We start from the raw sequence: 15086 nt of genomic DNA on the forward strand, positions 1-15086 counted from the left end.
GAAAACAAAACATATAGGTTTTAAGTGGTCTTGTAGTTTCAGTCTACGTTCAAAGTAAACTGCACGTAAATCTGGATCAAATCCGATTTCTCTGCTGTTTCTACATGTGACTCTGTGACTATGTCTTGTATTCGTTGGATTGCCTTTTGATTTCGACCCTTGCCTGGACTGATTGTGAGTACGGATTACCCTTAAATAAACACTGCATCTTTGGATCTTCTCGTCTTGTGTGTGTTCATGAGACGTACATGAGCAACAGGAACGGAAGTGTGGGGACTAAATACAAGGACTGCGTCACCAAGTGATCAAACAGACAGGGTATAAATAGACAGACACTAACAAGGTGAGTGGGAACAGCTGAGTGTGATGATGACTAATGAGTCCAACAAGAGTGATGGGGATTGTAGTCCAACAGTGACTGACACCTGTGGGGGAAGAGGACCTCTAGTGGACATACACCAACCCGACACTGTGACATTACCAAACTCGGTCCTGTAGGGCCGCGGTCCTGCAGAGTTTAGTGTAGTTCACGGTGACACATATGGATGCATGCCATGTCCAGTGCTACTACAGCTTATACCAAAAGACATGGAGCTAACAAGACTCCAGTGGTGAGTGGAAAGTCGACCAGCTCATCCAGTTTCTGCAAAACGAGGTTGAGAGCAGAGAGAGCACTCCAGCTGAGCAAACCAGGTAACAAAAGCCGTGTTTCCACCGCAGGAACTTTACCCAGGAACTAGGAACTTTGGGCATTCTATGCGAGTGAATGTGGGGCTGAAAACCCTTAGCTCCTCAGGTCGACGCTATTACGCAAACATGTTGCAACTTTGTCACAGATCTTGAACCTCAAGAATCATGAGTTGGACCAGGTTGCTGACTTCCTTGGCCAAGATATTCGCGTTCATCGGGAATATTACCGACTTCCAGAGGCTACTACCCAGCTGGCCAAAATCTCCAAACCACTGCTTGCCATGGAGAAAGGGTCTCTCAGAAGCCTTAATGGCAAAAGGATGAGGCAATGGAGATGTTCACCTCGTGCTTAACATAATACTTTTTGTGCCAGGACTCGTAGCAAACTAGACAAAGAAAATGAAGAATTAATAAAAGAAGATAGTTAATGATGTCATGGTAAGTACTTAAAGTAAGTGCAGCTGCAAATGGCTTATCTTGAACATATAGCAGTTACACATGGAACTTTTTTTTTAATTGTTCCTCTGGCATCATGTTCAAAAGATATGGATGGACTCCCCCCTTCCATTCTCAAAAAATTACCTTTACACCTCACACCTGACCATTTCAGAGGTGAAAAGGGTCCTCCACATGTGACACATTTTTCTAAACTTGACAATTCTTCAGGGACGAGATCATGATCACAGTCCTGTTGATCAAAAATCAGTGTAATCACAAGATAAGAATTTGATCCTAACTGACACTTGTGTGATGTAGAATATCAAAACCAATTAATTGTTTGTATTCTGTTCCTCTTTGAAAATGAGTAAAATATATATTTTTTGTTATTAACCCTGTTATGAATGAAATAGTTTAGAAATTAAAGGACAAGTTCGGTATTTTACACTTAAAGCCCTGTTTACAGATCGTATCTGATGAAATAGAACAGTTAAGATTAAAATTTGGACACATGCTGCTGTCGCGAGAATTTTAGGTTTATTTCGCGTTTGTGGACCTATTTTGCCAAACGTGTCACACCCGTGATTCTTCCGTTGAGAGCTTGAATAATAGACACTCCAGTGGCGGAGTAATACCGCACCTCACACAGCACATTCAATACAAGTCATGGAGTTGGACAAAAACTACGATAAAACCTGTTGGAATGCATCTTTTTCAGCGATTTTTTTTTGGGACCGTATCAGTGAACACCCCTGACCACTCGGTGAGTTTCACGTCTTTGTAAACGAAAGTTTAATGTGTTTTAGGAAGGAATCTTCCAGTGCACATAGACTGCCATTGTGGGGGTGGGAGAGGAAAGCGATATAAACCTAAAATTCTCGCGACAGCAGCATCTGTCCAAAGTTTAATCTTAACCGTTCTATTTCATCAGATACGATCTGTAAACAGGGCTTTAAGTGTAAAATACCGAACTTGTCCTTTAACTTAAAACTTTTAAATCTAGATTTATAACTTTTTGCATAGTAAAAAAAAAAAAGTTTATTTCAGAGGAAAAAAATATATATACATGGTGTATAAAAATCTAGTCTCAACACAGCCTGTTCTTCAACAGTACACAGTATGATAAATGTTACAAAAACAAACAAAATAAAAGGGTACACTCACTGGGGACTTATAGAAAGGCATTGTATAGAACCATGAACATATGGTGTCAGTCCATCAAGAATATTAATACAGATAGGAAAAGATTCTTCACACCACAACTGTGTGGGGGCATTTTGAAGGGGGTCACCACAATCACATTTCAAAAAAGTGACAGAAGAAATATTGTGATAAATCAAGCAAAAAAAAAAAAAAAAAACATCTTAGAATACAGACCTTCAGAAGACTAGACTGGATTTACTCAATCCTCCTAGCGTCTTTAACTTGTCAATTTGAAGATTACACAGGACCTGTGTGTCTCAATGCTACTTAATATCATTCTCATGAGTTCATACGTCTACAGTAAAGTCATTGGAGACTAAAGTTACCTCTGGTATGATGACTGCAAAGGAACCGCATTCGTCCACATCAGCAGCCTGACACGGCATCTCTTTGGAAGGCTAAAATGAAGAGACGAACACTCAATGAGAATTTGTAACTAACAGACCTGCTAATGTCTGAACCTTACATGGTGAGGATTACACAGAACCTGTGTGTCTCGGGGTCCACAGTGTTTTTGGGGTCCTTGAGATGTTTTGACATGCCCTGATATTTGTATTTTTTTCAGTTGCTTATAAACATATTAATGGCAAAGGTGTAATTACACTATTTAGCACGAACATGGCTATCATAATATGTGAGCAACATGTACATGTTTGCATTTTTGAGAGAATATTATTTATGCATAGTTATTCAAAAAAATCAAACTTAAATTTTCTGATATAAGACCACATACGACCAACTTCACATATTCCCACAATACTTTTGACTAATGGAAGTTGTCGCCTAGAGTTTTTACTTCAAAATTATCTGAAAATCATCCGGGCTAATCGTTCATATTAAACAATAGATTGATTTAAATTTTGTAAGACACTTTTTGTTTGGAAAGGCAATATGCAGGTGGACGTGAATGATCTAACACGTACATGAATAATGACCCTGATTTCTCATTCACACCTGAGAAGACAAAGACCTGCATACGAATGAGCCGTTCATTCAGGTGTTACTGAGCCACAAGAAAGAATATTACTACAGAATTGGTTCAGAGTTGGAAACATCTTGAAAAAAAAGTGTATTTTCCCACAAACTGTGTATGCTTGCAAATTGTATAATATCCAAAGTAAACATTTCTAGTAATAGTGCAGTTAATTCTCATTCGTATTTTCAGAAAGTTTTTGAATATGTAGGCCACGGGTCGGCAACAGGCGGCCCGCGGGCCAAAACTGGCCCGCCAGCAATATTTTCTGGCCCGCCGGATTATTTTGGAAGTCCGTTTTTTTTTTTTTTTTTTTTTTTTTTTTTTTTACTATAACGGTTTACAAATAGTGTATCATTATTATCATTCGTTCAATCGTTTTTTTCTTCTAATTAAAATAAAAAAATGAAAAACAACTTGTTTTTGAGATTCTGAAAACGAGATCTAAATTTTTAAAGCAGGTGAACACAGAGTGTATTTTAAGCGGTTGCTGAATAGAACCTTGTGGGAGCGGGACGAAAAAAAAACAGTCCCGCGCAGACCTGCTTAGGTGTGTAGCCTAGCTATGTGTGTCCCGAATAAATAATAATTTTAAAAAAAGGAATAAAGTTCAAAAGTTGGACTGTAAGCGAATGAGGCATGATTGCTATTCACACCTTTATTAAAATGGCTGTAATCTGTTACCACAATAGTAGGCCTACTACTTGATCTGTTTAAAATGATTTCATTGATATATATGGCATGCTTATTACTAAGGTGTTAAATTAAAAAGCAAAATTAAAATTAAAATTTGACTAATCCAGTAATTAATTTTTTCTATTTTTGATCTGAGCACACAATCAGAAAATCATAAAACCCGTCGTTATTCGTTTTTTCGTTTTAGTTCAGGAAATAAATAATGGAAAAACAAGTCGTTTTTTTATTTTATTTTTATTTTATTTTATTTGAAAAAATTATTGAACGAATAAAAAATGAACGAATGATGAACGAATGATACACGGACACATCATATTCCACGATTATAGGCCTACTGCGGGCGCAAACAGACAAAGAAACACCAGAACAACCATTTTTGTAGCAATTTTTAATGTCGTCTTTTAAATCTGAAATAAAGACAATGTTGCTTGACAAAAGATTGGATAGCCTATACTAGGCTAATTCAAAAGTTGGGGTAATTATTGAACGAATAAGACACGTATGTGTGGCAACAGCAGCTTAACAGTAGCACATATTTTGGCCACGGCGCGACACACATGAACAGAAACAAAACTATTCGGCCTAAAAAAACGGAACATGGATTATCCAGGTCTATCCACCTGAAACGACATAAGGAATAATATTTCAGAACAATTATAGTGACATTTCAAAATGCAATCTGACAATTAAATATAATTTGCTATCGATAGTTATGGTGCGTTCACACCGGACGCGAATAGCGCGTCAGGCGCGAGTGATTTCAATGTTAAGTCAATGCAAAGACGCGTTACGCGCGTAAAACGCCTGACGCGCTATTCGCGTCCGGTGTGTAGGGACCGTTATGGTGCGTTCACACCGGACGCGAATAGCGCGTCAGGCGCGAGTCATTTCAATGTTAAGTCAATGCAAAGACGCGTTACGCGCGTAAAACGCGTGTAACGCGTCTTTGCATTGACTTAACATTGAAATCACTCGCGCCTGACGCGCTATTCGCGTCCGGTGTGTGGGTGCAGTCAGGCTACTCACTTAATGTGAAAACTGGCATCCTTGCCTGGCATTCGTCACAATGCTTCGGATGTCTGGTGTTACAGTTGTCACTGAAATCCGCAGGCAGTTCTCGAGGTTTTTGTGCGTCAGTCGATTCCTCTCATACGTCTTTATTGCATTCATTGATGAGAAGGCAGACTCGCATGTATAGGTGGAAGGGAACATTGTCAACACATAAAACGCAAGGTTCTTGATTGTGCTGTACTCCTCTGAGCATGCCACCCAAAAGGCACTCAGGGACTCTGCCGATCTGAATGCATCTTTGATCAGAGAGGTTGTTTGGAAATCAATTAACTCCATCTCAAATTTAGCCTCATCCAAGGAAGGGACGATTGTTTTGACCAGGGTGGAGAGTTCTCCGCTAGATCGGGTTGTGAGAGGGTCACGCACAAAAGCAATTACTTCATTCGGGACGGAGAAGTCCTCCAACCTAGAAGAGAAGTTGGCTCGGAGTTGCTTGATGAAGTCTACCATCAGTCCCGTCACTCGTCTTGCCTGTGTTTTTAGAGTACTAAAATGTAGGAGCCTGCCAGTTGATATGTCGGTCTCTAACAACCCCAGCTTGACGGTGAATGCTTGGAGCTTTTCAACCATGTCCACGATGGTTTTGTCTTTTCCCTGTAGCTGCATGTTAAGGTTGTTTAAATGGCCAAATATGTCAGCTAAAAATGCAACATTGGACATGAACTTCTCGTCCTCCAGAAAGGCAAGGTGATCTGCTGCTGCCTTACTCTTGCTAGATATAAGGAATGCCTTCACCTCACCCAGTAGCGCACAGAAGCGCTCCAACGCTTTGCCCTTGCTTAGCCAGCGCACGTCATTGTGCAGCAGCAGGTCGTCGTGGGTGGCCTCCTCTGAATCTGCCACAAGCTGTCGGAAAAGCCGATGCTGGGTGCTTGATGTACCCCTGACAAAATTGATGACACGCATCACTTTATCCATAACTACCTTCAGCTCACCACTGAGCTTTGCACAAAGTACACTCTGGTGGATAAGACAATGCAGCCCATGCATTTGGGGGGCGATCTCCTTTAACCTGCTCACCAAACCTCTGTGTTTACCCACCATAGCAGGGGCCCCATCTGTCACGAGTAGGTTGACTTTCTCAAATGACAATGAAAGCCGTTCAAACACTTTTGACAGTTCAGTGAATATAATATCTCCAGTGGTGTTCCCCTCCAAAGGAATAAGAGACAGCAAATCTTCTCTAAACTGCTTCCCATCAAAATACCTGACAAAGACACACATCTGGGCAACATCTGTGTTGTCAGTGCTCTCGTCTACCGCTAAGGAGAAGTAATTAGCCTTATTGAGATCACTGATAACGACTCCCTGCACAGCATCAGACAACGCCTCTATGCGGCGGGTAGCGGACCTTGCAGAAAGGGGCACCTGTTTGACAGAGGCAATGATTCCATCCATGGACTTGTCAACAGCCAATTCTTCCAACACTGCAACCATGACTTCTTTAAAAAGCTCTGCGTCGGTGAAAGGCTTGTTGTTTTTTGCGAGCAACCAAGACGCTTTTAGAGACGCACTTGTCGCTTTTTGTTGCGAGGTGAAACCTCGCAATAGGATCCTGCTGCCCTGAGCATAGCCTTGTGCCAGCGCTTCGATTTTGCGCTTTCGTGCCTCTGTTTGAAGTGGATAGGCAACCTTGAAGCTGCCATGCTTTGTCTCATGGTGCCGTCTTATGTTATATTCTTTGCAAACAGCGACAACTTCTTTGCAAATCAGACACACCGGCTTTGCATTTTTGAAATCCGGTAAAACGAACGCAAAACTCTCTTTCCATTCCTCTCTAAAGACTCTATTTTCATCGTCAACTTTCCTCTTAAGACTTTTGGACAAAGACATTTTATCCCAGCTACCTCTTAGCTAACTTGCCTACGTAACAACCAGGGTTCGAATTATAATATAATCTTTGTGGGGGTCTCTTTTAAAAAAAGAGAAAAAAGTAGCCTATGAGCAGGCGCGGTGTGTGTGAAAAAATAAATTACTTAACACTGACGTAACTTTGTTTTAAAAAGTGAGTGAGTGAGTGGGGGTTGGTAATACAATGCTAAATCAGATATATGTACAATAACATGTCCAACAATCGATTTAAATAATACATGGGGTTTAATTTATCGTTAATGAGATGTATTTGTGGCATTTTCCGCGGCATTTTCTCGTGTGCTTAAATGGGTCAGTGGTAGAACTTTCGTCAAGTGTTTAAAAGGTTCAGGGTTCTAATCTGCATTCATATAGTTTTTTTTTTTTTTTCATCAAAACCGATTATGCTCATCAGTGGTTGTATATCAAGTAGTAGGGACACGTTTGTGTGCATTATATTTTGTGCTTTCACCGTAACGAATAGGCCTATTCCATATAGCTGGCCCGCCATCTACTGGATAAAAAAAATATTGGCCCGCGGCCAAAGTTACTTGCCGACCCCTGATGTAGGCTATCCTCTCCCCAAATTTGTCACTAATAAAACAAAAATAATTTAAAGAGAAGGCTTGACCTTTTAAGATTTTGTTTGCATCTACCTTGTAAATATAGGTTTTGATGTGGCAGTAGTCTATTTTACAGTAAAAACTTTATAATCTATCGAAATGTTGATCTTTTATATTTCGTCTGTAACATAGTTTGATATATTAGGGCATGTAAATGTTCATTTGCAGTTTAATACGTTGCTAATTCAAAGACATTTTATTTCAACATATTTCAGTCGATTTTTACTCATCTCAGTAAGCAATATAGTTGGTGAAAGCTAAACTAAAAGTTAATTCATTCAGACACAGACACGCAATCCATATTTAAAGAGTCTTTTTGCAAGCTGTAGTAAACAACAGCGTGCATCGCTGCCGTTCATTCATTCACACACAGAAACGCGATTCAAATTCAAACAGTCTTTTGCGGTCTACGCGATTATAACAAAGCACTTAATCTGCAGCTCCATCCATTGTTACTCCAGCACTTTTGAGGTAAAATTTCCAGGATTATTATCACGATAGTATTATTCCTCAGAGCGTCTAGTAGGCTAAACGTAAAGTGTTTACAGTGGCTACAGTGTTTTTTCCAGCTGTTGTGGGCGTTGACTGGTTTGCATGGATCGCCTCAGGTCATCTGCGTTTGAATAGTGCGCGCTCTCCATGGGCGTGGCTCATTAACAGAATAATGGTAATGACTAATATCTATCTCTTTTCATACAGATTACATAAACAGAAAATATTTGCTTTAGTTTTGAATTAGATTACTTAAAAGCAGACATTTAAATGATTATAGAGATATATAACTCATGTCTGAGTTAGTATTCGCTGAGTTGTTTAATTTTAAAGACGTGCACCAAAAAAAGCCAGAACGCACACCCTGTTTATTTTCTTTATTTTACAAAAGCACAATGTTTTGTTTCGCTTGTAAGTGGACACATAAAAAAATAGACATTTAACAGTAACAATTTTCAGAATTCTTAAGCCTGTATGACAAAAAATGATGGAGTATTTCAAGTCCATTTTGCTGCTATGTGAAAAAGCACGAGGAATTTACACAGGACCTGTGTGTCTCAATACTACTTAATATCATTCTCAAGAGTTCATACGTCTACAGTAAAGCCATTGGACAGCAAAATTACCTCTGGTATGATGACTGCAAAGGAACCGCATTCGTCCACATCAGCAGCCTGACACGGCATCTCTTTGGAAGGCTAAAATGAAGGGACGAGAGTTAGTTTCTAATGCACAAAACTAACAGACCTGCAGGGAACTACACTAACCTTTTCCACTGGTGGCACTTGCGCTACTAACTTTTTCAGTTACTGGCGCAAAACATGATTTGGTCGCACAAATTATTTATAGTAAGCCGCTCTGGATAATAATGAACAATAATGAAACTATTGCATACAGATGTGCTTTTTATTTTACTTGCCATCTTTTACACCACATGCCTTCTTGTTTTCTTTAACATTGGTTGGGATAGATTTACTGCAATAGAAAATACAGTGCAAAATTAATTTCTTTTGGATTTCAACATGCTATGGTTGGCACAGATGGGCAGACTCCTGAACTCTTAAGGAAAAATAAAATGCATATAATCCATTAAATAATAATATAATAATATAATTTCAGCAGCTATTGACTTTTACACTTCGCATCCTTCATACTGTCATAGCTAAGTTTACATGGACACCTTTTGGTTCAATCGGAATGAAATCAATATGATTGATGAATCCGAACATGGTGTTTACATGAACGATAAATAAAGTAATCGGGTTGATGTGCGCGTTTCTATGTCACAAGTTTCAAATCGGAATTGATTTTTTGACATGCGCACACTGCACAAATATATGCTGTTCGCGCATAACTATTCTCCTCTATTGGCTCTTTATTTGTTTTAAACAGCAGACGTAATATTAATCTTTCTCTGGTCATGATTTGGAGACAATGAGCATTGAACCGTTTTGCCGTGCTGCTTATCACGCAGTAAAAATGCCCCTCACCGCGGCCAAAACCAGTCGTCTGTGGATGAGAATCCAAAACAAGGACTGGTGGGACGTTGTCCGGCTTCATTTCACAGAGGCTGAGTGAAATGAGAATTTTAGAATGACGGGTCACGGTACACTTATTTATATGACACTTTATTCATTCAACAGGAAGAACAGCTCGTTCCGCGCGTCATCCATCATTGCGCTATTTAACGTCATTGCACATGCGCAGTCCTTTCAGTTTCGGTTTTCAATCCGATCAAGTGTTTATATGTTCTCATGTAAACACTCTCATGTACATCGCATTACAAAAGGAATAAACCACCCCTTTCAATCCGATCGAAATTTCATTTGGATCAAGTAAGGTGTTTATGAAGTTTTTTTAGTCCGATTGAGCCTCAATGATTTGTGTTTGAATTGTTTTGATGCAGTTACAAATTTGGACAGTCCTGCAATTGAAGGCCCACAGAATTTACAGTAACGTTACACACAGTACATTGCTCCGTCTTGGTACCTTAACCACTGGTATTCTTTGAGCCACTGGTGTTGAAATTCATATGTCCGTATTGTTTTTCCCGCGTGTGCTTTTCCTGACGAATCCTTCTCAGCCTCATCATTCTCACTCACAGGCTCCGTTTGACATATCGAATCAACATCAAGTGATGGTTCTGTTACACTTGAACTTCCCTTCTTAAAAAATGTTTGTCCGCTTCATTTCAACATGTGCAGATTGTAGGCTATGTTGAGATATATACGATTGCTGCATGTCTTAACGAGAGGTTTTTTTTTTTTTTTCGGGAGGGGGCAGGGGGTCGCGGGGCTGAAGCCAACTTGATGTGTTGAATGCTCAGAGCACGTTATAAAACATATTCTTAAAATACACATTTCTGTTTTAATAAATGCTCAGAGTAGGCTAAATCATAGCATATTGCCTAAAACATAAGGTAGGTACAAAAATAATCAGTGATACATTTGCGACCCATTAAAAATTAGGGTCGCAATGGCATTTCAAAAGGTCGCATATGCGACCATTTTGGTCGCAGTGTAGTTCCCTGACCTGCTAATGTCCGAATCTCATATTAGTTTATATTCATAAAAATAAGGTCAACAAAACTATTTACTTGTCATAGTTTCTAACATTTTGAATATGACTGAACAAGTTGAAATAGTCAAGTCTAATTAAGGGCCCTATCTTGCACCCAGCGCAATTGACTTTGTACACCGACGCATGTATCATTCCTATTTTGCACCCGCGCACAGCGGACTTTTCCCTCCACAGACGCACGTCGGTAAATTAGAGAATGAACTTGCGCTCGCGGGGGCGGTTCGGCGAAAAGAGGAGGCGTGTTCCGACGCAAAAGTTCCCTGGTACTATTTTCCTGTTTTAGAAAGCAACTGCTCCACTGACCAGGAAAAACCCAGTCTAAAGACAGTGGCGCGTTGCGTGTTAGTCATATGGTATTTTAAGGGCACGTGCTTGGCCATAATGTAGCGTGTTAACGCGCATACACTTTGATTCTCTAATATAAACTGACGCAGCAGTTTTCATTTTTGCAAATCATACATTATTACAAAGAAAAATATTAACACACGAAGGAAATCATTGTTGTGTCCGTTAAGATGTGAAAAAAAATCTATCTAGATAAAAAAATTAACAAATCTAGATTAAGCTACACATTTACCCAAATTATACGCCTGTTTAAAGCTGCCGTCGGCAAGTCTGGCAGATTGAGTGGACTTAGACAAAATTTTGAATGTTTACAACTCTCATGCCCCTCCCCCACTACCAACGAGCACCCACCCATCGTCAGTGCGTGTGTACCTGATTTTCTGTGAACGCGTCCGTCTTCAGCGTCGATCAACACCATATACTCGGAGGTAGGCTGCCCTGGCTAATCTATCCATAGATAGCAATAACCGAGGAATTGGAAGCTTGTTATTAGATTTTCTCTCTGCCATCACACTTCGTACAATCTTCAGGCGAACTTCAGGCGTGTCGTGTGTATGTGATATTGTAACGTCCGAGTCTGCGCGAGGGAGGGGGATATGTGATTTGTGCACGACCTGTGATTGACAGTCAGATCTCACACCCCCCTGCGCTGATTAGACCCGATGAACCGGGAGCGGTGGATTTTTGCAAAACAAAATAACACGCTCCAGGTGGAGTTAGAAGCTCAGGTTTTTTCTAAAACCACCTTATTTATGTTGTTCTGTCGGATTATAGTGTCAATTTCACTGAATTTGATCAAAAAAATGTTGCCGACGGCAGCTTTAACCGAAGCTAATTTGGGTGGGTTTCTCCCATCATCCCCAATGTCACTTCTCTGTGTTTTACGGCCCTGACGAGAACGTCACTCGTGCCGGGATCCGCCCACAAAGTTACATGGCTTTGACACTTGTGTTTCAGATCGTTAAAATAGGGCCCCTAGTCTCATCTTGCAAAATCTGCTCTCTTAAGCACTCTATGCTGCTATTTCTAACTACCTTGCTTCTCCATGACCAGTCGGAATCACCATAATTATAAGTGATTTCTTCCCCTGGACCAATATCTTTGAGTGCAAATAAACACAGATGGGGTCTTCCATCCACTCTTGTAACTTTCATTTTGCTGTTTGGGTCCACTTCTTCGTCATTAACCAGTCTCTCTAGCGATGTGTCCTCTCTGGTAGCATCAACACGAAAATATCAAGTATACAATAACAATGATACCTTGGACTGTAAGGGAACAGATTGAGCATTTTTTGTGTTAGCATGAAAATACACCTTAAAACAGTTAGGCTACATACCATAACTGTTGTCCATTGAACTGGAAATCAATCATAAAAACTTTGAGTGTGTCATGGTAAACTTTCACTCGGTTTTCTTGTTCCTTTTTAGAAATGACTTCCCCTCTGTACTCAATGAGGAAATCTCTTTTTTTCAAAGGGCCGGCAGCTGAACACCCCCCTACCTAAAGACACATGATAAGCAAAGGAGAGTAATAAACTCTTAACAATGCAGAGCTGTCAAATAAAAGCAAATGAAATTATTAACTTTTTTGGAACAGTTAATTAATTTAATTTGATGTTTTTTGTGGTTATTTAACCCTCTGGGGTCTGAGGGGTTTTTGGGGCCCTTGAGATGTTTTGACATGTCCTGACATTTGTGCTTATTTCAGCTACTTACAACATACCTTTGGCCAACTCATAATTCTGCTGTATTCAGCACAAACTCTGCTACAATAATATGTGAGCAAAATGGAAGTTACATGTTTGCATGTTAGTAAGTTTTGGGAAAAAAATTGTCACTGCAATGAGCCCATATAACTCATACTGAATAGTTTGGCACAAGACTTTTGAGTTACCATTCTTGTAGGCTAGAATGTTTACTACAAAATGATGTGAAAATCATTCTGATCACTCTTTCACAAAACAACAATATAATGATTTAAACTTTGTAAGTCTGTTTTTGTGCCAGCACTGCTGTATGCGTAGGCGTGTTGATGGCCATGAATATGAATGAGGGGAGACAATAGACACTCCCCCAATGGCTAATGCCCCATCACGGTGCTGTGAGGCAGAGAGGAGAATCTGAGAATGAGAGGAGATTCAAAGGTTTTGTTTTTCAATCTGTTTTTATTGTAATTCCTCTATGTGGAGGAACTAAATGTTGTGCCTCACAAGACCACAGTGCTACCGTACATATATAAACATATAATACCAGTCAAACGTTTAGACACATAACCATTTTTAATATTTTTGATAGAAGGCTGCATTTATTTGATCAAAAATACAGAAACAACAGTAATATTGTGAAATATTATTACAATTTAAAATTATGATCTTCTATTTTAATATACTTTAAAATATAATTTATTTCTTTGATCAAAGCTGAATTTTCAGCATCCTTACTCCAGTCTTCAGTGTCACATGATCCTTCAGAAATCATTCTAATATCATGATTTGATAATCAGGTATTATCAATTGTAGTGAGTGGGTGACGTAGATGTCACTCATTGGTTATGTCCAATCAGGAAACGCGTATTTAAATAGGCTGCGCCCGTGTTGTGATGTGATCGGTTGTAACATCCGCCCTATTGTGTTGTCATTCCGGCTCTACGTGCTGTAGGAAAAAGGTATGCGTAAGCGTTCACGGGTGATCTATTTTCCTAGGATATGACTATTAAATATTCTCTGTTGGCGCTGGTCTAGACTGGGAGGTAGCAAGCAAATCAGTAGGACCACTTGGTACAGGAGCAGATAGGAGGGAGTTGGCTGGCTGTTTATTCAGGTGAGTGGCGTTCACGTGGGCTTAATGTTGGTATGCGTACGTTTATAATGTGTATTATTGCAGCGTTTTGTGGCGCGGGTCGTTTAGTGACGTCTGTGTACCAGCTGCAGTTCACCTAAGTGAACAGAATTATCATCCTCGTGGCGTCTGTGCACCAGTTATAGTTCACAGAGGTAAACAGAATCGCCATCGTCGGTATGTATTGAACATTTATTCCATTAGCATTTATTTTACTATATTCTGACCCTTGATTCCTTCGTGTTGGATAGGTTGGGCATGATGTGCTGCAATATGTGGCAGTAGTGCGAGCGGCCCGGCCAGCGCTGTTGTCTCGCTCGGATTTTTTATTTTATTTTCCTTTGTTTCCAGTTAATCTGGTTTGTGTTGTCTGTCTGAAAGGTGCAATGGTGAATTGATGTGTAGTTTCCTTTTTTTCTTGCCTTTAAGATACTTTGTCTGGTCGTTATTGTATGTGTTTGTGACTTAAGTTGATTGATTTTTGGTTTTTTTTGTTAAAGACTAAAAGGAGTTATTCTCCTTTGTTCGTATGTTCATTATTGTGATTTATTTTTTGATATGTGATTTTCATGACATTATTGGGGACGCTGGATTTTTGGGCTGTGTAAGTCCAGCTAACTGTTCCATTCTGACCCCATTTATTGTTGTTTTGTATTAGCCTACACCGCTAGTGGTGTAAAATTGTCTATTGTATTTGTATTCATTATTTTCTTGTATTTCCATACAGGAGCTGAGGGCCACTTACGAAGGTGTCCCGGGGCATGGTAGTGGGTCTCCCGTTCACTTGAGTGCTTTATTTCACTTTTGTGGTGTGGTGAGGTGTGAGTATGAAGTGAGCTTTTATTTTTTGCTTTCCTTATAGGCCACTTCCAGCCGGGGGTGCCCAACGTAGATGTCCTCCAGCCCTGTATGGTCACGTTGATGAATGTGTTTTCTTTTGTAATTTACTGTTGCCGTTATTGACATCTCAACTTTTCTATCTATTTCTTTGTAAATTATTGTGGGTATGTTAATTAGTATTTTGTCTAATGCTCCGTTGAAGGGTGGTTTTAGAGTGTGACTGAGTGTTATAATAAAATATCCTTTTGTAGAACCCATGACTCTGCCCATTTACTTGCTGATAACGAACCTGTGTGCTCTGAGTAGATAAAAGTCGGTGGCTTGTAATTCATTCTTAGGGTGCAAGTCCCTAGGTGGCGTAGTTGACAACCAAAAATGATATTAAGAATCATTCTTTAGGTTAGGCTGACTTCCGCCGTGTCGGTAACCTTCCGGTCACAATGTTGG

The 15086-nt window shown here is 39.8% G+C and overlaps 1 protein-coding gene across 1 annotated transcript; it reads right to left on the reverse strand.

The window, feature by feature from the left end:
* Nucleotides 1–4377: 4377 nt before the first annotated feature.
* On the reverse strand, nucleotides 4378–6904 carry LOC306998319 (SCAN domain-containing protein 3-like; the record flags this gene model as incomplete). The annotated part of the gene is made up of 2 exons (XM_079612284.1): nucleotides 4378–4620; nucleotides 5027–6904. One exon carries the CDS (start codon nucleotides 6902–6904, stop codon nucleotides 5027–5029), a length of 1878 nt encoding a protein of 625 aa, XP_079468410.1. The 3' UTR covers nucleotides 4378–4620.
* Between the last annotated feature and the right edge of the window lie 8182 nt (nucleotides 6905–15086).

Source organism: Phoxinus phoxinus (genome assembly GCF_949152265.1).
Source record: "Phoxinus phoxinus genome assembly, chromosome: 5".
Taxonomy (NCBI): Eukaryota; Metazoa; Chordata; class Actinopteri; order Cypriniformes; family Leuciscidae; genus Phoxinus; species Phoxinus phoxinus.